The 22,231-nt window shown below is 38.6% G+C and overlaps 1 protein-coding gene across 1 annotated transcript in view; it reads right to left on the reverse strand.

The window, feature by feature from the left end:
• The window catches only part of DIAPH2 (diaphanous related formin 2), a 358,680-nt gene that overhangs the window by 303,671 nt on the left and 32,778 nt on the right, over positions 1 to 22,231 (reverse strand). The window contains exons 5-6 of the mRNA XM_079962400.1: positions 21,530 to 21,550; positions 4,080 to 4,219 (exon numbers count right to left, since the gene is read on the reverse strand). Of these exons, the coding sequence (XP_079818526.1) occupies positions 4,080 to 4,219; positions 21,530 to 21,550 (161 nt within the window). The remainder of the gene's footprint in view (positions 1 to 4,079; positions 4,220 to 21,529; positions 21,551 to 22,231) is intronic.

A 22,231-nucleotide genomic window follows, 5' to 3' on the forward strand; every position in this document is an offset into this window, starting at 1 on the left:
CCATCTCATTCTCCCATGCCTACATGAAATAGTAAAGTATTAACATGTCTTATTTAAGATTACAATTAATTCAGCAGATCATTGAGATATGAATTCACCGAATTTTGGACATATTTCGTTACCTTGGGTTACTAACCACAATTACTACCAGAAGTACACAGAACAAAGTGGAACTTCATTTCACTTCTGGTTCTATTACTATTCCATTTTGGAGGAAGGTTAAACTGAATCACATTTTAATTTTTGCATTGCAATAGCCAAATTACTTAACTTGCAGTACTTGAAAAGAATGAGCCTGTTACACACACTGAAACATAGTAGTCAAGGAGGCTGTAGCACTTAACTGACAGCACGCTAGTTGTAGATTTAACAAAATTCATACCTATTAACTGCCTAGCCTCTCCTTCCATTTTCTTTATTTTCCCCATTATGTGACATGATTGATAATTTGTTTTTAGGGTTGAATGAATGGGTGGAATAAGAGACGAGGGAAGGCATACTTAAGATTTTACTGTGCATGTTTATATTTAAAAAGTCTTGTTGAAAGGTTAAAGCAAGTTTTATATATAAGGCTCAAAGGAAACAAGAAGTAAAGCTGATCAAGCAAATAGTTATATTTTAATATTTGTACCACTGTTCTGCTCATATATCATAAAAAAAACAAAAAACCAGAGACTGTGAGCATTAAAAAAAGGATAAGGAACTACCACCTTCCTCCTAGGACTCTACCTTCAGATGTATTCAAAGAGAGAACTCTAGCCTCAACCACAGCACAATCTAGTTTCAGGCTTAGACACAAAGTTATTAAGAATATGAATGTATTAGCAGTGATACTTCTCTGATAGAACCCAACAATACAAAATTCAACTGGATGTTAAAAGGAGGCTTGAAAGTCATCTGAATAAAGACAGCAGTAGAAACTATAGTAGCAACTGAGAGCACCAAGAAATAGATAAGCCCAAGAATCACAATTTAGACAAGATTCAAAAGGTGACAATAAAAGGGGGAAATGTGGCGAAAGAATAGATAACACTAATTCGTGAGATGAATGCAAGCACAATTAACAGAGAAGGCAGAGGTAACAATAAAACAGTGATGGGGTTGCAGTCTTAGTCTCAAGGACTCAGACAGCCTGGATCTTTCAAAGCAGGTCTCAAAGGACTGAATTTGCTTTCTTGTCTTTACACTGGGACAGACACATCAAGGTCATGTTTACATGTTAAGTTTCCTTTCTCACTTTGCCTTCAGCAGCCAAAGGGAAGGGTCCTCAGAAATGTGCTGGGTTTGAAACACTTTGTCTAAGTATGCTATGTGTTTTGCAGTGTTAGGACCAGTATAAACAAGAAGTACATTTTCATACAAGTATGATCCAGGAATAAAGAGCCAGACCCAGAATGCCTTAATTAGATGAAAATGCAGTGGTGTAAAACGCGAAAAACAAACTGCTGGTTGTTGTCCACAGAAGTTGAACAATGCTGTCAAGAAAGGTAAAAAGCTGAGGTCAATGTCACCTGTCCTGATAGAGATATTCTGATAGCCACAGCAGGTGCTCTGATTCTCCAGCAGTTTGGCTTCACTCCTGGAGGTACACTCCATTGTCTCTTGAGACAGACAGATGCCAACAACCACTTTTAAAGCACTCTTATGTCATGTTAACAGTTACAGCTTCCCCTAAAGAATCCTAGGAACTGTAGCTCTACAAAGGCCTCCTAACAGCTCTCAGCACACTTAACAAACTACAGTCCCCAGGACTCTTTGGGGAAAACCATGACTGCTAAAATAGTATAAGAATGTTTCAAATTTATGGTGTGGATATGATTCAGGTGTCAGGAATCCCTCACAATGGTTCTCAAACAGGACAGCTGGGAAAGCAGGATTCACTGTGTGCCACTGTCCAGATCTGGCCAAAATTTGCTTGCAGGAGAGCTGGGGAAAATTAACGACATCTGCAAAGGAATTCTCATTCCTCATAAGACAGACAAGGTCAGATAATACTCCCAACTCATACAAAGGCTTCCTTGCTGTTCCCAATATTAAAGAGTTCTGCTCTTTTAAAAGACTACTTGTTCACCACCTCGTCCACTAATCTCAGTCTCACAGAAACCAATATACTGTTTTCACAAAATCTTTGCGTTTTGGAAGAAATAAGCCAGAGTATATATCCAAGAGTAAATGGATCTAGAAGAACTATGCAACTAATGGGCACAAATATAAATGACTTTGATCCCATAATGCCCCAGACACAAAACAGAGGCACTTTCATTCACAGGTTCACATGATCACCCTTTTCCATTACCCATACCTTCCCACCCATCACCTTTTCTTAGGGGGGTGCAAGGGACTGCAGAAGGAATTAGACAGGAAAACTCCAGTGAATGTCATTTAGATACAAGTCCTTGTTTGCTATGCTATGCCATACACCTCACAAGCTACTTCCCACATATTTGAAGCTCACATGCATTGCTAAAAGTATTAAAAGACATTTTCTGTTCTAAGAAACAGGAATAGTTTTCGGAATGAAAATGCATACCTGCATTTTCACATCAATCCTATCTACATTCATATTTTTACTTTGTTACTTTGACAGAGTTGTTCCTGTGCAACCTAGTAGCAAAGGATAACTGATTATTACTAATAAGTCATGTGAAAACAAATGTAATATTTATTACTATAGTGGTGAACGACTATAATAATAAATATAACAGAGTGTAAGAATCCCACAGTCAATTATGAAGCCAATTATATGTGATTTCTGAACACATTATTTACATCTTTGTGCTTAAATATGTTGTTTCCAAATCATTTTTTCTGCATGAATAGTAAATGCTAACACTCAGACACAGCAATCCACACCAATCAGCTATATAACGAAGTGTTTCATGCTTAATGCTGTTTCTACCATCCCATTAAATTTAAGAGGTGACTGCTGTCATCGGATCTATCAAAGGTGATAGTTTGTGCTGGTTCTGGTAGCCTGCAAACAAAAGGTTCTAATGCTGTTATTGAACACATTTAAGAAGACAGATATTGAGGAACTAGGAAGGGCAAGCAACTCTTCAACAAGAATGTGTTATATAAAACTTTCAAGATCAAGTGAACCAGGCTCCATATTTATTGCACTCTGCTCCATGGACCAACTTTGACAGATTGGTGGGGTAACTCAGCTATTATCCAACCACTGTCATGATGATGCCACGTGAAGTGTAATTGTTCCCAGCCGCCTGTTGAAGTTTACCCCCAGTGAAGGGGGAGTGGTCTGATCCACCACCATATTCCCTATGGGGAACACACTGGCAAAGCAGCCCCAAGCAGGATTGAACTCCATTCAACAGCTGATATCACCTCGTGGAAGGCAGCAGCAGAAACGACAGGTGGGCATGGTTTGGGGGAAATGGCCTTGCAGGTTCATACTCTATGCCCTTTCCTTATCTACCACTCTCCTACCTCCATTAAAACCTCTATTAAGACAAAACATAATTAAATGAAGCATCTGTCAAAATTCCTTGCATATCAGCCCACTATGATGTATTAAACAAGATGTGGAAACATTTTGAATTCAAGAAGGCATATTAACAAAAATACCATACACAGAGCTTTTCACAGCTTACCCAGCAACAGGTATCATTTTTCAGTCTTTTGTTTCATTTACCAAGGATAAATAACCTAATTAATTATCAGCCATCAAAGTGTTCAATCCTTCAAATAGATTTTTCAATGAAAGTAGGTCTTTAAATAAATGCTGTAGTCACAACAGTATCTCCTACACAGTATGGGTTTTTTTAAAGTTTGGGGGATCAAAATAGAAGCTGCATACAAACACACACATACACACACACACACACACACACACACACAAATAGGGACTTCATCCTTTTGACACAAAAATCTAAATTAGGGTTTCTTCTACATGAAGTCCCAATTATGTTTTAAGGCCTAAGTAAATAATGCTCATAGTGAAAAACAAATCATAATCCCTGCAGCAGGAGACATTTTTATTTGGAACTGGCTAATTCTGTACTTTTTTAACATACATCACTTTACAAATGCAATTTCCTTGGATAACAATTTTCATTACCTACCTGACTGGATTACTCGTTAGAGAGACTCTCAGGGACTCTAAGCAGTTCAGAAGTTTTTCCTCTGAGATACCCGATCGTAGTTCATGGACATATTCTTGAGATGACAGAGTGCATTCGTGTTTACTATTTTTCAGGCCTCCCTTTTTAGGGGAAGAAAAAGAGAGTGTTATAAATGTATCAGAATACAAAGAGTTATTTTACAAACACATATGTCAACTTAAGCAAGACTGGTGTTTCATCATATCTCCAAGTTTCACTCTTATCAGAAAGTTGTTTTTGTTCCTATTTTTATTATGCATGTTGTGGTTTTTTATATTGTAATTTTATTGTGTGAACCGCCCTGAGATGTACAGATGATGGGCGGTGTACAAATTTAATAAATAATTATGATGATCATAGTTCTTGCACATCCAGTGATCTATGGTGGTCCTATGCAGAAATAATGATTCTTTAACCATAGTTAAGGAATGAGTTGTTGGAATATACTGTTCATTCCCACAATCCCTTCTCTTCTCATGCCTTCTCTTTTTTCTTTTTTTTAAGAATAATTTTTATTAACTGACCAATCACATCAAATCAAACCAAATTACATAAATTCCAAATTACACAGCCGAATTTTAAATTTTTGTTGGGGGTACCCATATTTCAAGTTCCGAAGGAGATCCAATCAACTTCTTGCTTCTTGCTGCTGTTTTAATGTCCACAAATCTAACCATATGATGTTCACAGTACTATCCAGTCCTTTCTTATTGTTTTTCCACATCTCTTGTTGTTATTTTCATATATTTTTCCTTTCTCTTTGTGACCTCTGATAGTCTCCACAAGCTGGTTAAAACAGTTTGTATCTTCTCATGCCTTCAATAAACTTTAAACCAGGGTTAGAAGTTACTGTGAAACCCAGTTAACCATAACACTGCACAACACACAAAGTACCTCTGAAATGTAAACACCCAATCTTTACTAATTTTGAGGTGCTGATCACGAAAATTACAATAACATTTGTTGATTGGCTCCTATTTAGGAGATAGAAAGACTGTCATGTAAAAATTACCCAGTCCGCATTAAGTACATAATTTCATTTGGCAGTGTTATATTTCTAATTCCAGATTGTGAAATATGGCATCATAATGCATCAGTCCATTATACACACCACTCCCAAGACCAAGGGCATACAGCTGAGTAATGCAGTTGAGTCATGACATTGCAACTTTAAGATCGCTGAAATAAGATGTTGAGATTGCTGATAAGAAGTGAAGTCTCACAGGGTGAGCAAGTCATTTGTGTGACTTCATGGGTTAATCTCCCATTACTCCTGTGTCATAAGTACTACACAAGTAATCCCTGGACTGTAAATCCAGAAGTAGTGATGCCTCATACATGTGTTAACAATTGTTACATTAATAGGAAATGTTTGTAAGCCAGAAAAGGGCCATAACTCCAATGGGGGGGGGGGCAAAGGTGTTATCAGCTTTATTTCAGATGCAATATCAGGGAACAGGACAAGGCCTGGACCCCACACATATGCTGCAGTATGTGTGCAAGAAATCTTCCAAAATGGCTGAAAGGCATAAAAGAGGGGTAATGTCATTTGCTGTTCCCTATGCACAAAACCAACTGCTCCTTCTACATCAGGGGTCAGCAACCCGCGGCTCCGGAGCCGCATGTGGCTCTTTTACACCTTTGCCGCGGCTCCGGGGCGGATACTAGCGAGGGGAGGAGGTGCATTGTGCGCCCCGACACTCCCCACTGTGGCGGGCGCTGTACTGGCTGTGACGTCGCATGGGGGCGGTGTGTGCGTTAGTCATGCACCGTCCCGACGTCACCTTCCCGCCCGCTGTCAGATCGCGGCTCCGGAGATATATTTGTTTTAAATGTCGCAATGGTTTTACGGCTCCCAGTTTTTTTCCCTTCAGAAACGGGTCCAAGTGGCTCTTTTTGTCTTAAAGGTTGCAGACCCCTGTTCTACATGGTACTACCTGTTTCTGGAGGCATCACAAGGAAAAAGTAGTGGGCCCGAACACACCATCTGATTCCCACCCATTCTAGTCAGAACACGCTGTCTACATGAAAGAAAGCTATGACAACCTAAAATAGCTGTTAGACTGCTTTCAATACAGCAGGTATGGATGACATCTCCGTGGTGACTTGAAAGCAGTGTCTGTGTTGATGGGTCTGCAGCTGGGATATACAAATGCCACTGGGTTTTTTTTCTTCACTATGTGAAGAGAGAACGGTCTCAACGGAAATCTCTGAAGGTTAGAGAGAAGAATGTGGAACACCCAGCACTGGCAGAAACACAAAAAATCCACCGCTACACATCAAACTTGGTCTTATGAAAAAGTTCATAAAAGCCATGGACTTAGACAGGATCAGCTTTCAATCTAACAAATTCCGTCAACTCAGTGAAGCAAAAATTAAAGACAGAATTTTTGTGGATCCTCAGACCCATGAGCTCTTTAAAGACCAGATGTTTGACAACCTGCTTCAAGGTGAAAAGAAAAAAGTTTGGGATGCATTTTGTCTTGTGTCAACTAACTTCCTTGGGAATGTCAGGACAGAAAACTACAAGGAACTGGTTGAGGTCACATTGTCTCTGTATCACAAAGTTGGCTGCAAAATGTCCTTAAAGATACACTTTCTCCAATCCCACTTGGATTTATTCCCCATCAACTGCAATATGGTTAGTGATAAGCACGGTGAACAGTTTTCATCCGGAAATTGTAACAATGGAGAAATGATACCAGTGAAAGAAGTCCATTTCCATGTTGGCTGACTACTGCTGGATATTTGCCAGAGACAATCCTGAGCAGCTATGCAAGTAACAAGCAAAGCGGCATGAGATGTAGAAGAAGGCTTTTACCAATACATGTCATATATACGTATTTCTTCATTATATAAAAAACTATTGCAGCTCTCTAAGAAAAAGTAGTCAATTTTGTGTTTTCATTGTCATATTCATGCTCAGCACCTAAAAATCTATAGGAAGTAGCTATTTGTATCTCAGAGGCATGACTTTTGTCAAATTTTGTTGCACAGTGTCATGCTAACCTGTAAAACAAAATAAAGTTTAATTTGTAATTCTTTACCGATCAAAACAAATAACAGCTTACACATTTCTTCAATTTCCCTTGTACTCAACAAAAACAAATTAACAAAATTAAACAATATCAATATCAATATCAAAATGACAAGGTTTCCATTTTTAGGCTAATCTTTAGTGCCTTTTTTGTAGTATACCTGCTATGGGACATGTGTTTTGGGCATATGTGGGAGGAAGCACAGGCCACAGAAACAAGGAAGTGTATGTTTAAATGCACGTCCATAGAAGTCATGGGTATCAACAACCATAGCTGGTTATCACATCTGTTAATGCAATCAACATTCTACTTTGTGTTACAATCACAATGCAACAGGGAAGTAGTCTTAGTTCTTGAACAGTGTATACCTTTAAATAATTCCTACCTCAATTCATACAAAAATCTGTCAAATTTACATGTGATAGTTTTTTTGCTTAAGGGAGGTTTTTACCCTCCCCTTTCTATTTTATGGCAACTATAGGTTGGCTGAATATTCACTAAAAATGAATGTCAAGAATTCAGAACTCAATAAACCCATCTTAATCAAGGTGGCACAGTCGCTGATATTAATATCAGCTTGATCAGTAACACACATCAATTTTGCTTCAATTTTAAACAGAAATATTTATACTGTGAGCAATATTATAATGAAGCTTTGAATATTTGCTTTCTTTTTAATCCTGCCATAAAGCACCAACAGTACAAAACTAGAATCTGTCCAAGCACTGTTTGTGAATTTAGTGTCTCTTCATTCGCCTTTTTTTTTAAAGACTTTAGCTGCAAGTATGGCTTTGTTTTGTTTTAAATTCATGAATAACGGAAATGGATCTCAACATCAGAACGTACTATCTCTTGATACAGTTCATAAAGTAAAGGACAGAGGGTGAAAGAGCAGATGTGTGAGAGAGAGTAGGGTATATCAATGCAGCAATCAAAAGACTGCTGACTACTAAATTATTATGGCCCACTCTCACGTGCATACATCAACTCTTTCCCCTTCTGTTCCTGACACTGAAAGCTGTACCGAAGGGTGAACATCCCAAACATAACAAATGCTTTCCTCTTGAAGTGGAGGATCTGAAAGGTGAATACATTTAAATAATGATTGTATTTAGAGATTCGAAGTGCCTCTCCCCTTAATACTTCCCATTCTACCACCTTCCAGAACAGTAAATTCAAACTACATGTTCAATGCAAACATCTGAATAGCAGTAACAGGCTTATACTGAAATGTAGCTTGTGGTGTTCACGTACAGGTACTGTGAGTCGTTCCATACTTCTCTATAACTGTCTTTTTTATCCCCATTATATGTCTGTATAACAGAATTCCTGTTTCTCTTCACTGCCACTTTGCATTACTGAAGTAATAATTCTAGCATCATCTTGGAAGGCAGTTTAAGATTGAAGGTCAATATGAAAGCAGCACAAAGATGGTTTATAAAAAGAAAGATTTGAAGCACATTACAGGAGACACCCAGAGCTTCCAGGCTAAAAATGTATAAAGGGGGGGGGGATCAAAAAAGGTTTCCCAGAAATGGAAAGCAGCAGACAAGGTACTAAAAATGCTGCTGCAAGCATTGCTGAACAAGTTTTTAAACTAATAAAGTGGCACTCCTAGAGTCAGCAGAGAAATGCAAGAGCAAGCTAGTCAAAGACTGAAAAAGACAAGGTAATTTTCCATACTTATAGATTACAAAAAAGCAGAAGCCTCAAAAGGCAGTCAGTATATAAGCCATATGGACCTGTCATCTGGAATTCATTAGCTTAAATCATATCAAGTTAAAACCTGCTTTCCAACATACACAAATCTGCAGGAGTGGCTATAAGACTTATCTAATCTAAGAATTTGACCATCATCACATACTGCAGGTAGTAATGTCAAAGCCTTATTACAAGACATGGAAAGAATTAGACAGACAATTATGATTCTGATCTCTATGGGATATTTACATGGAACTTTTCAAAATAGCTGACTATGCATAAGTCAATTCAGTATCACTATGCCAATAACAAGGCCATTGGAGGTGATGACATTCAAGCTGAACTATTTAAAATTTAAAAAAATGATGCTGTTAATTAAGGTGCTACACTCAATATGCCAGCAAGTTTGGAAAACTCAGCAGTGGCCAGAGGATTGGAGAAGATCAGTGTACATCCCAATCCCAAAGAAGGGCAGTGCCAAAGACTGCACAATTGCACTAATTTCACACGCTATCAAAGTAATGCTTAAAATTCTACAAGGCAGGCTTAAGTAGTATATGGACAGAGAACTCCCAGAAGTGCAAGCTGGATTTCAAAAGGGCAGAGGAACCAGAGACCAAATTGCAAACATGCACTGGATTATGGAGAAAGCTAGAGAGTTCCAGAAAAACATCTACTTCTGCTTCATTGACTACGCAAAAGCCTTTGACTGTGCCGACCACAGCAAACTGTGGCAAGTTCTTAATGAAATGGGAGTGCCTAATCACCTCATCTGTCTCCTGAGAAATCTCTATGTGGGACAAGCTGCAGTTAGAACTGGATATGGAACAACTGACTGGTTCAAAATTGAGAAAGGAGTACGACAAAGCTGTATACTGTCTCCCTGCTTATTTAACTTATATGAAGAATTCATCATGTGAAAGGCTGGACTGGATGGATCCCAAGCTGGAATTAAGAAGAAATATCAACAACTTCAGATATGCAGATGAGGCAGAAAGTGAGGAGGAATTAAAGAACCTTTTAATGAGGGTGAAAGAGGAGAGAGCAAAATATGGTCTGAAGCTCAACATAAAAAAACCAACTAAGATCATGGCCACTGGTCCCATCACCTCCTGGCAAATAGATGCGGAAGAAATGGAGGCAGTGAGAGATTTTACTTTCTTGGGCTCCATGATCACTGCAAATGGTGACAGCAGTCATGAAATTAAAAGACGCCTGCTCCTTGGGAGAAAGGCGATGGCAAACCTAGACAGCATCTTAAAAAGCAGAGACATCACCTTGCCAACAAAGGTCCAAATAGTTAAAGCCATGATTTTCCCAGTAGTGATGTATGGAAGTGAGAGCTGGACCATAAAGAAGGCTGATCGCCGAAGAATTGATGCTTTTGAATTATGGTGCTGGAGGAGACTCTTAAGAGTCCCATGGACTGCAAGAAGATCAAACCTCTCCATTCTTAAGGAAATCAGCCCTGAGTGCTCACTGAAAGGACAGATCATGAAGCTGAGGCTCCAATACTTTGGTCACCTCATGAGAAGAGAAGACTCTCGAAAAGACCCTGATGTTGGGAAAGATTGAGGGTACAAAGAGAAGGGGACAACAGAGGATGAGATGGTTGGACAGTGTTCTTGAAGCTACAAGCATGAGTTTGACCAAACTGCGGGAGGCAGTGGAAGACAGAACTGCCTGGCGTGCTCTGGTCCATGGGGTCATGAAGAGTCGGACATGACTAAACACCAACAATGTTTAATCTTCTATCACCAAGAACAACTGAACTGTGGGTCTGGAGCATTGGTTCAGAATATAATACCTTTCATATGCAAACACAGATCAAATCTATATTTAATCCTCGCTTATTTGAAGCAACAACAGTTCAGAGGACCAACATAACAGAGAACAAAGATTAGTTTAAAAGCAGAAGCCATGCAAGGAAGAGAAGAAGGAAGCAAAGAAACCCAATGCTCATACAGGCTCATTCACATAAACATTCACTAAATCATTTTAGGGTTATGTCTGAAAAGCCACTGTGGCTAATTATTCATATTCTAATTCTCAGCAGTTTGGCACATATTCAGGTAGCAGAAGAGTGTATCTATGCTTATTTAGGCAAAAATTGTGTTTCCTCCCAAAATACAGCCTCTATGTCTTTCCAGGGATGAGCAGGTAAGAAGTGTTTAGTGCTTTCTAATGAGTCAACATCATCATAATTACTTTCCATTTCATTTCAAGTGTTAGACTGCTTCATTTCTTCTCATTAAAGGAAAGCCACTCTGAAAACATTCACAGAACTATGCTATAAGAAAATTATTTTTCAATTTGTTTTCAGAAGCAAGAATGTACTCTTCTATTTTAAACAGCCATAACCATTGACAAATTAGTGAGAGTTAATGTGTATATTAGTGAATGTTGCACTTAGCATTTATATAATGTCAAGCATTTCAAGCACTTCACAGAAATTAGCATTTTCAACAGCCTTGTAAGGTAGGTCAGCATTCTTATTCTCATACTATACATGGGATGTCTAAGTAGAACCTCTAAGGGAGTTAAGTAAAAACTATGGCAAAGGGAAAATTTGAACAGAGGATCTTATCTGCCTCAGATCTCACACTTTGAACCACTTTGCGCGTGCTGTCTCTCTCTCTCTATGTATATAACGTACACTGCATAATTCATACAGTAAACATTATTGCATTTCTCCCATATTTATAGTTTGCATATCTGCTGGAGACTTTCTCTCTCCTGAAATATTTTTTTTAATTAACATAGTTAAAATGTTACTAGATAATTAAAAAGTCACTCTCTCCACCTAACCTGCATCATTGGTAAGAGTTCCCCCCCCCAAAAAAAAACCTTACTCTATAAAGCATTATAAAACTGAGTAATAGAATTCATAAAATTTTGGAAAAAACCTTTTGCAGGTAAGCTTTATGCACATGGAAAGGAGATAAAAGAACCATTTTTTCCCTTCAAAGAACAGTTTCTTTTAATCTTCATGTACAGAATAAAAACTTCATTTTAATTAATTTAATTGATTCATCTATTGTATTTCAGCCAAAAACTTTCTTTTCTGCCTGGAGTTTGGCTTTTAAAGTGGAGGGTTTTTATGTATGTATGACCTCTTTTGCTGGAGCATGAGTTGCTAAACGTGTCCTCTTTTGTTTAGACATATTTGTGTTTACTGTGATTGGTTTTGATATTTACAGACTTACTTCTGTCTGTAAGTCACTTTGAACTTTATGAGTAAAGCTACTAATAAATAACAATAATTTATAAATAACAACAATTTATCCAGCACAAAATGGAAAAGGCAACTAACATACAGGTAAACAAAACAAAACAAGCTCATCAAAACAAACGTATGCCTTCCTGGTACCCTCTACAGCCTGAATAAGCGTACGTTTCATAACGTAGACTTCAGTTCTTGAAATCTTATTATTTTAACAGGAGAAATATTCAATCCACATGTGATTTCTTAAACTGTCATATTCATGATTAACAGTATCTCTACACAAAACTATTTTAACTACCATGGCTTCCCCAAAGAACACTAGGAAATATATTTTTTCAAGAACAGCAAATTGTGTTGGATATCTTTTACACAGAACTACAGTTCCCAGCTATGTTGGCAATTTGACAGCAAATGAGTTTTTATACTGATGTTATAAAATATAGACATGCCTTACATGCTTCCCATAACTTGTAGCTTCCCATAACTTCTACCACGACAGATATCAACTTAAATTGTTCTGCCACAATTTCATTTTCATGACCCATACCCATTATGTAATCAATAAAGCTTCATTACAACGTCAAGCATGCTGCAATGAAAATTGGCTTCTCTACTCTGTTTGGATTACTGTTAATTGCTTTCTCCTCTGGCAAAACAAGACATAGCTCTATAATTTACCTTGTTTTGTTTAGGTACTACATCGGTCACTTAAACCCATGAGGCTTTTAACTTTTCAGTTCATTATGGATCACCAGCTTCCTCTAAATAGTGGTTTTCTATACAGCAGCTATTTATGGTAATGGGCTTTTAATGCCCATGTGTTTGTCATGCATTGCATATGCACAATTACATTAGTAAACAAAAAAGGGTATCAAGTTCAGATGAAGTTTTTATTTTGGGCTGACACTGGGCAGAATGCAGTAAGGAGCCACAACAAATGAGAAGCAGTCAGAGGGAAAGAACCCATCAAAAAGGTGGGAGAAGCAGCTCTTTCAGGTCTATGCAAATTCCATGGTGCCTCAGTAGAGCTGGCTCCATCCCTATTGGGGATTTAGAAAGAAATACTATACAAATTTAGATGTTCTAATTTCTGCTAAGCGAGAATAATAAGCACTCTGTGTTCCTTATTCTCTTGATCTTCTTGATCTACCGTATTTTTCCTTCTATAACACGCAGATTTTTTCTCCTAAAAAGGAAGGGGAAATGTCTGTGCGTGTTATTGAGCGAATGTGTGGTCCCTGGAGCCAATTGGTGCGAAAAAATCAAATTGCGCGTCTCCTAGAAGGGAAACCTGAAAGAGGAAGCGGCTGCTTTCCGGCATTCTGCCTCAGGGTCTTACTGCCCACCCATCTCTGTTTCCTTGCTGTGTTTGCTCAAACGGAACAAAGAGCAGGGAAAGCCCCTCCCCTCCAGGCAAGCAGAGGGGAAAGCTGAAAACATGCAGGAGGGAGAGAGAGAGAGAGAGCGCGAGCTGGCTGGCTTGGGTGGGTAGGTGAGGGAAAACTTTTGCCTTCCTTTCCTCCCTACCCCTCTCCTGCATTCTTAGCCAGCTGCTTCTCTGCACACCCCTCTCCTGCTCCTTGTCCCTTCTGTGTTTTTCCTTCCCTCCCCACTTAAAATGTGGTTAAAAAGCATGGATCCTCAGGATCTTTGCATTGGGTCAGCCCAAATTCACCATCAGATCACATAGCATGTTCATGGCTACAGCCTGCCCCCCCAAAATCACGCACCCACTGTTGCCTGGGGCTGCAATGGTGCAAAAACGTGGTTACAAAACATGGATCCACATGGATCCTCAGGATCTTTGCATTGGGTCAGCCCAAATTCACCATCAGAGCACATAGCATGTCCATGGCTACAGCCTGCCCCCCCAAAATCACGCACCCACTGTTGCCTGGGGCTGCAATGGTGCAAAAACGTGGTTACAAAGCATGGATCCACAGGGATTCTCAGGATTTTTGCATTGGGTCACCCCAAATTCACCATCAGATCACATGTCTGTGGCCACAGCATGAAGCACAAAAATGATACATCCACTGTTTCATTCAGAATGTTTTTTCCCTTGTTTTCCTCCTCTAAAAACGATGTGCGTGTTATGGTCAGGTGCGTGTTATAGCGCGAAAAATACGGTACTTTTTGCCTGTTACAAATAAAGGTCAGTGATCCTGTCTCAGGGCACTGTAAGTGCTTTATAAAGCATTTTGCTTTTGCATTGCTTTATAGACGCTCTCTCCAGAGGGGAGCAAATATTCTCGCTTACACATATTCTCCACTCTAGAGAAAGCGATTAGAGTAAGATTTCTGTAGAAGAGGGATGAGGAAGCTATGGCCACACCAAATGCCTGCTAGGTTTGCATGCTGTCTCCAGCTGTGTGATTAATGCAGAAGTAAGTTTCAGTTGCCAACTTCTGCATGTGGAACGTAGTGTGGTGCATTGGGGGTGATATTCAGTGTTGGGAAACCTGCTTTGCTTGCAAAAGGTCACAAGTTCAATCCTCAGGATCTTCAGGTAACGCTGGGAAACACTCCTACCTCAAAACTCTGGAGAGCAGCTGCCAGTTGGTGTAGATAATACTTAAGTTAGATTGACCAATCATGTTGGTATAAACTAGCTCCCTATATTTCATGTTCATCTTTGCCTCTGGAAACAAAATGTCATGGACCAGTCCTGGCAAAATGGTGCTGGGGGTGGGAGTGAGTATTTAACCCCTTGTCCTCTGGGTTTCTGAGGGGTTTCCTGTTGTTATCCTATCTCTCACAGCTGTAATAAACCTACCATTAAAATTATGGACTGGTCATTTCTTTGTCAGAGGGCAAATGGGCAAATTTAGCAGGGGATCAAATACTTTTCCCCCTCAGTGTATGGCTTGATTTTAGATACAAAGGCAGTAAAATTTCAATCCTTAAGTGCCTGGTTGCTTGGTCAAGCTACTAATGAACAGTCAGTCTTGAAAGGTTAATGAGGCTAGAGATTCAACAGTTGAGATCAGTACAGATCTCTAAGCTCATTAGACCAATATCACTTGATAGCATCAACATCCTACTGCTTTGCTATATGGTACGTAGAAAAACAATAATTTATACCTACTTATAATATCTGCATTTCCCCACAAGACACTCAAGGATAGGGGTACTGGTTAGAAGAGGAACTCTCCAGAAGATTATCAGTACATTACACAATAACTTAAAATTGGGATGGCTAACCTTTTTTGGTACAATGACAACAATGATGGCTTGTGGTGTGTGTGACCAATATTTGCTTGTACACAGGGGCATACTTAGGCTGGCCTGTCAAAGATGCAGTCCAGAGAGGTACAAAAATCAAACCTCTCAACTTTGCCTCAGGTGGGTATGAGCTTGCTCCCCGGGCCATTCCTCTGCTGCTCTGGACAGCTGGGCAAAGTATGCAGGCTCCTCTGGGTGCCTTGGTAGTAAAATTCAGCCACTGGTGCGGGTCATTACAACAGCCCTGCAGGGCCCCCTCCCCAGTCGGCCAGCAGCATTATTAGAAACGTGAGCAGAGTGCCCAGCAGGGCACAGAGGGAAGAAAGACAGAGAGCTGGAGAGTGCTAAGGGCACAAGGGACAGTGGTGATTTGGCTACATCTCCTAGCTAGGGGCATAAGGGCGGGCAGGGGGGTGCCGATACGCCTCTTGCTGAGAGCACACGGAAGCCTAGGTATGCATTTGCATGCAAACTGCACATACAGGAATACAGATCTCTAACATACATGCACACACACACACATACTATCAGCATTTCCAGACCTCTCCACTGCAGCCACTGAGATGGCTTTCCACTTATGTTTCCATGAAAAATAAAAGGCAGCATTTCTTCCCACCCCATGCTCTTAGCTCAGGGGTAGAAATGATACATTTTAGTCTTAAAAAAAAAAAAAAAGCTTTGTTTCCAGTCTTAGCATAGAATTGCCTAGTTCAAAGTTCAGAAGAGGAAAGACCATTCTGTCTGCTCTTTAGGGAGGCTCCCTAAAAGAGTAGGTAGAAAGCTTTATCTCCTTATCAGACTGGGAAATACAGCTGCAGGGCCTGTTGTGTCCTTTCCTATGGCTTGGTGGGCCAAATGCAGGTCACAGATTAGCCACCCTTGTGCTAAAATTATGTCCAGATGGGAGGCCTGTTCACTAAATGTCCACTCCTACACCCACCCACCTAAATTTCTATCATTAAAAAGCTGAAAACTTATTAAGTTTTCTATTATGCTAACATTGCCATTTATTTTGCCCTACTGTAGTATGGGCAGACAGATTTTATACATTCTGAATACATTTAAAAACCTGGGAAATCTATTTGAGAAGAGCTGATAGGAAAAAATAAAGAAAGAGAACATGTGTGCTATGCATAATAACTGTAGCATACCAACTTTAGCTTTCCTAAAACTATTGTTTTCTCCAGATTTGAAGAGGGCTTCATCCATTAGCTACATTTAACAATCCTTAAGTTCGTGTTGGGGAACCTGTGGGACTAGGACTCCCATCATTCCTGACCGTTAGCAATGATGATTGGGGCTGCTGGGAATCAGAGAGTAACAACATCTAGAATGACCACAGGTTCTCATTTCCTGCCTTCAGAGTCTTCCTATTCCACCTAAAGGTATTAAATTATTCAGCAATGCTAAGTTTATTCCTATGTGAAGATGACTCACCAATCAATGCTGTTCTGCAGGGTAACTTTGTTTACTTTTAAATTCGAAATCGTTTATCACAGACTGTACTTTTACAGTCCATTACAATTAAACTCCAAATTTACACACACATGTGTGTGTAGTGGGTTCTGGCCCAGAAACATTAAATCACTATAAAATATTTTAAGTCTTATCATTCAACTGCATTTTTCTGGCAATTTACCCTGTAATTCCAAGATGGTGAAAATGGTATGGTTCCCCACCACCACTTTTCCATTTCATTAATCAACAAGATTTTAGGGATGGACAATTCTTCCTGGATAATGGAGATGTAAAATAACCCCAAACAGTGTGGGCTACATCAAGGAATTCCTGTTTGTCCTTACTCTGCCAAGGCAATTCTCCTGACCTAGAATTTGTGGTGGCAAATCAAAGGCATACTGGCATCATGTAGTGAAATAATCCAACGTGGCAGCATCTTTTTTCAAGATACAGCAGCAATCCTGGCGCAAATCAGGAATCACTCCTATGAAGTCACCATTTCTTTAAACACTCCCTATTTGTAGCTATGATTCTCTTACCTTATCTGTGTTAATTGTGCAATGCATCAATATGATGGACTCATTTGGGACTTAATTTTCCTCTTTATTATTCTTCCCAAATAAAGGACAATGAAAGATGAACAAATAGGAGGGACTCAGATTTGCGATAGTAAAATTAGTGATTTAAGAAAAATGTTTCTGCACAATTTAATTATTGCCCTCTGATTCAAAGTTCTTTTATCTGGTTTCAAATACAGCTAGAGTACATACCTCATTCGCTGTACAATAAAACTATAATATAGAGCTCTTGACAGATTCCATCTATCTATTAAGGTGGTACTACTGCTGAAAAATATCAGCTAAAATACATAATTCAAGCAATATTCTGGCACTGAAGTATCAGCTAATCAGTCTTTAAGGCTATGATGCTCAAAAGCTTGAAGAATGAGCAAACATCTCTTTATCAAAAGAGAATGAATTATCACTGTGGTTTTGGTAAGTCACAGGAACTTGGCTTATCTCAGAAGACTGGTTATTATTAATAGGCAGTTCCTAAAGCTCCTTAGCTCTATATGGTCTCTGCCTGAATTTAATGAAGACAGGTCAGATAGTTTTCACACTTCTTTTCACCCACAGCATCTCTAACAGGATTTCTATGTATTTGGTAGTTAATTATATCAGGGACCACACCAAGCACACTAATCCTTCTTCTGTCTCTTTAAGCAGTTAGACATATTTGATCAAGGTATTTTTCATTTATACAGCTCCCAGCAATGCCATCAACATTGTCAAACTTACAAAATAGCCAGATTTAGCTAATTAAGCAATGGCTGAAGCCCAATTCAAACCACTGTAAGTCTGAAATAGGTCCATTTTGAGCCTAACACTGATTGCGTACCTTATTATTTATTAATTTAAATATCACATATATAACAAAATGGCTTCTGAGCAATTTACAACTACAAAATCAATCCATAATTCAAATAAACAATAATATGAAAACGTCCTTATAAGAGCTGGCATCATCACATCCTGTAGGTCTGGAAGCATATCTACATAGACTACGTATGACAAGACGTACTGTTGTTACAAGTAACCATGCCACCAGTCCATCCACATTACTCTTACTCAAACGTATTTAGGGAGTAATGCCAGATACTACCCAACAGTGGCAACCATGACAATTTTTATACAAAGCTTTTAGTACCAGAAAAATCTATACTACAGTTTAATGAAATGTGCCCTTTAAAATGATTAAACAAACTCTGGAAACAGTTTATTTAAGAAATCACCAAATAGATAAAATAATTCATGGAGGTAAAGAATTATTTTATGTATCTGGTGATTTCTTGAACTTCTTTGGGATTTAAGCACTCTCAAGTATTTCAAATCTAAACCTTTTGGCAAAATCAAAAACTGGAAGAGGATTTCATTTCATAACTAGAATTCCACTCTTCCACCTACCCTCAGATTAAATTTAACCAATATTTTGAAATATGTAAATTAACTAAGATGATGTAACATGGCAGTTTCTGAAAACCCACTATCCGAAGTCATGCATGCATGTTTGTATGAAACAGGGCATCAGGAAAGGATCCTCCATAAGCAAATACCACCCTCCCAATAACTACAGCTACGGCACTAGCTAAAGTATGCAGTGATAATTCTATGGCAGAGCTTTCCAAATGTTTCATGTTGGTGACACACTTTTTAGACATGCATGATTTCATGACACGGTAATTCAGTTTTACTAGCCAACCAGAGGCTAGACTAACACCTTTCCAGCCCTGGGAGGAGTGCGGGAAATGTTCGCACAACACACCTACACACTGCAGCCAACACACTAACATGTCCTGCGCACAGTTTGGAAAGCTCTATTCTACGGTATCTTCTATCTGAATTCTCTTAAAACTGCTGTTTTTGAGAGATGGCTTTCAAACTCCTTTCACCTGAATATTCCTAACCACAGTTCATAGTGGTTAATTCTTAACAGGATTATTGTCTCTCAATTTCTTTTTGCTTGCAGCAACCTATCAGCATTATTCTGTTCATCTTCTTTTGCTATAGACATGCTAATTTAAAGTGCTAAAGCTTGGTTCTGTTTCCTTTAATACAATATTCTGCGATGGAGAACATGAAAGGTGATTCAACAGTCAATTCTTTTAGTTGCTTATATGTAATGAATGGACAGAAACTCTTTTTATAGAGCAAGAAGAATATTTATATTAATGTGAAATAATTTACCTTTTGAGTATATTATGGCTCAGTATTTAAGTTATTCATTTTAGAAGACTAGAATAATACAAACAGAGGAACAAAGCAACCGCTTTGAAATTTTTCAAGACAGTTCCACTGATGTATCTTTGTTACAATGAAAATGTATAACCTACAATACAAATTATTAAAACATACTTCAATCTTCATCTGCAGTATGTCACTTTACTACCTACAGGAGCGTATGTGTTAACATTGCAATAGCTGAAACACTAACATTTTTGACTAGTTTAAGTTCCTAAGAACCAAAACAATTCTATTCTATATGAAGCTAAAGAAAAATCTCAGCCTGTTTTCAGCACACAAGAACTGAACACTGCTTCAAACCTTTATTTCCTGCTCTCTCTTTTTTTAAAAAAGCAGGCTTCATTTACTTTGAGAGGCAACAAATTGCACAAAAGCAAAGAAAAATGTTTCAACTGCAGCACTTTGTGCCTGGTTTGCATTTAAACCAGCTTCATTTCTGAAGTGTGTTCTGGAAACACATTCTGAGGAAATTCATTGTTCTACTTTCATGTTTTATTGTGTTAAATCTCTCACTGAAATTATAACTCAATTTTGCACTATGTCTAAATATATAAGGAACTGTCAAATCTGCTCCCAGTGAAGGATTACAGCAGTTCTGCTGGTATGGGGCTCTAATTTCAAATGGCTACCTCCACTACCAGTAGTTCTATTGTCTTCTGCATTGGGCTGTTTGTGTTCACTTTTCACCAAAATCCACCCTAGACCAAGGATGTATATCAAGGAAAGAAATGGCAATAAGCAGCAAGCTCTAAAGACAACTAGCTTTAACAGACATTACTACTAAGATTTAAACAATAAGCATTTTTACATTTAAGTCCTAATGTTTATTTATTTCTTAAGTATATATACGACCTTTCTGCCAAGACATGGAAGGCAGATTACTATTTTAACACTAAAACATATGAATGTTATAATATGAACAGTTGGTCAGGGGTTTGGTGGTGGAAGGGACAGTCCAGATGAAATAGGCACTGATGTTGACTAGCTGCCTCCTTTGCTCCTTTGCTCTCTTTTTCCTTTCCCCAAGGCAGCTGTGACAATGTCATGGAATAATTGACTTAAAAACCTGTTAAACAGCAATGTGATATATATTATCCTGATTGGGGGAAAGAACAGGATCCGGTCAGCAGGCCAGATTCTGAGCTACCCAACTCCCTGCAGGACACTTTAATAGGTAAGCCAACTTCAGAAACAAAAACTCTTAAGTGTGCTTTCAATTCTTTTCCTTCCTTTCTTTGCCACTCAGCTTGAGTTCAGACTGTTGATGCAAAGAAAAATGTTCCTTTGCAACTCGGATTGAACTCAAGTCAGGCTGCAAAGGAAGATCCCTGTAGCCAATACCAGCAGGGCTCGCAATCAGCACAGATCGGATCAGCATGGATGGCAATCTCTGCTTTCAGCAGGAAGTGGCTGCACTCCAGGGCTTCTGATCTGGAACCACACGGTTCTTGCCTTTCATGATGTAAGATAGTTAGGATATATATGTAAGAAAACTGCAAAAGGTGTGCACTCCCCCCCCCTCCCACAGTAAGAAGCAAGAAAGCCATTTTCACTGGATACTAGGGGTTGGAGATGGTAACCAAACCCAGCAAATGCTGAATACTATATTCAGGCCCACATCACCCCCCAACCCAAATATCACAATGAGAAGTAATTCATTACTGTCTGACAATAGAAATTACCATTTTCAAACTATTGCACTTGCCATAATGAAGTTTTAATTTTGCTACTTAAGGCTGCACCTGAACTTTAAAAAAGCAGATTTGTTTAGGAAATCTGGAATAAAAAGTTGCATTTTAATGTAAGTTTATTGTTCTAAATTTGCATGCCAGAAATGCATTATACATACCAAAGAGACATTCAAGAGGCCAATACAAGTACAATAATTGCAAACAATATGCACATTTTTCCAAGTGTTATATTGTGGATCTGCAAGTGGTGACAGACTACAGTGGTACTCACCGGAACTTTATTTCCGATAATCTGCATGCAGTGATCAACGGAGAGCAGTAATAAGAGATAAATAAAAAAAAGCAGAATTAGTAAGCTGAAGCATTTCACACAAGTAGCCAAGAGCTTAGTAGTTAGTAACTGTTAATGATATTTAATGTTAAAACATAGAATATATTCACAGAGTCATTTCAACAAGCTGAAAAACAAAATACAAACTGAATTATAATTGTGTACTTCCAGAACGTTTTAATATGAAGAAATGGGCTTATTTGGCTCGGGATATGTTATTTATTAGTTCATGCATACACAAGAACTGAAAATGCTTATTTATTAGGCACACATTTAATACCTGCCATCAAAATTAAGCACACTCTTTTGAGTATCGTTTTATAAAAGTGGCATACTGCAGCAAATAACTTAATTTGCAGCAGTACTTTCATTATTTTCCACAAAAATACTGTATTGAGGAAATGCCTGTAATACCAGCATTTTAATTTGGATGGTACTTCACTTGAATTAAAGAAACCCATCTGAATGTTTAAGTGCTTAAATGTAACGCATTGGAGTAATGTTTTTTCCAAAATGAAATCTTATGTATTTCTCATCTCAAACTGGGAATTTGTTTTTAGAACTATCAGGGTTCGTGACAGGGGACAAGTTATTGCCCTACATCTCTCCTTTGCACTGATGTCCAAGGACATGGGATTGATT

This window comes from Podarcis cretensis (assembly GCF_951804945.1).
Source record: "Podarcis cretensis genome assembly, chromosome: Z".
NCBI classification, from domain to species: Eukaryota; Metazoa; Chordata; class Lepidosauria; order Squamata; family Lacertidae; genus Podarcis; species Podarcis cretensis.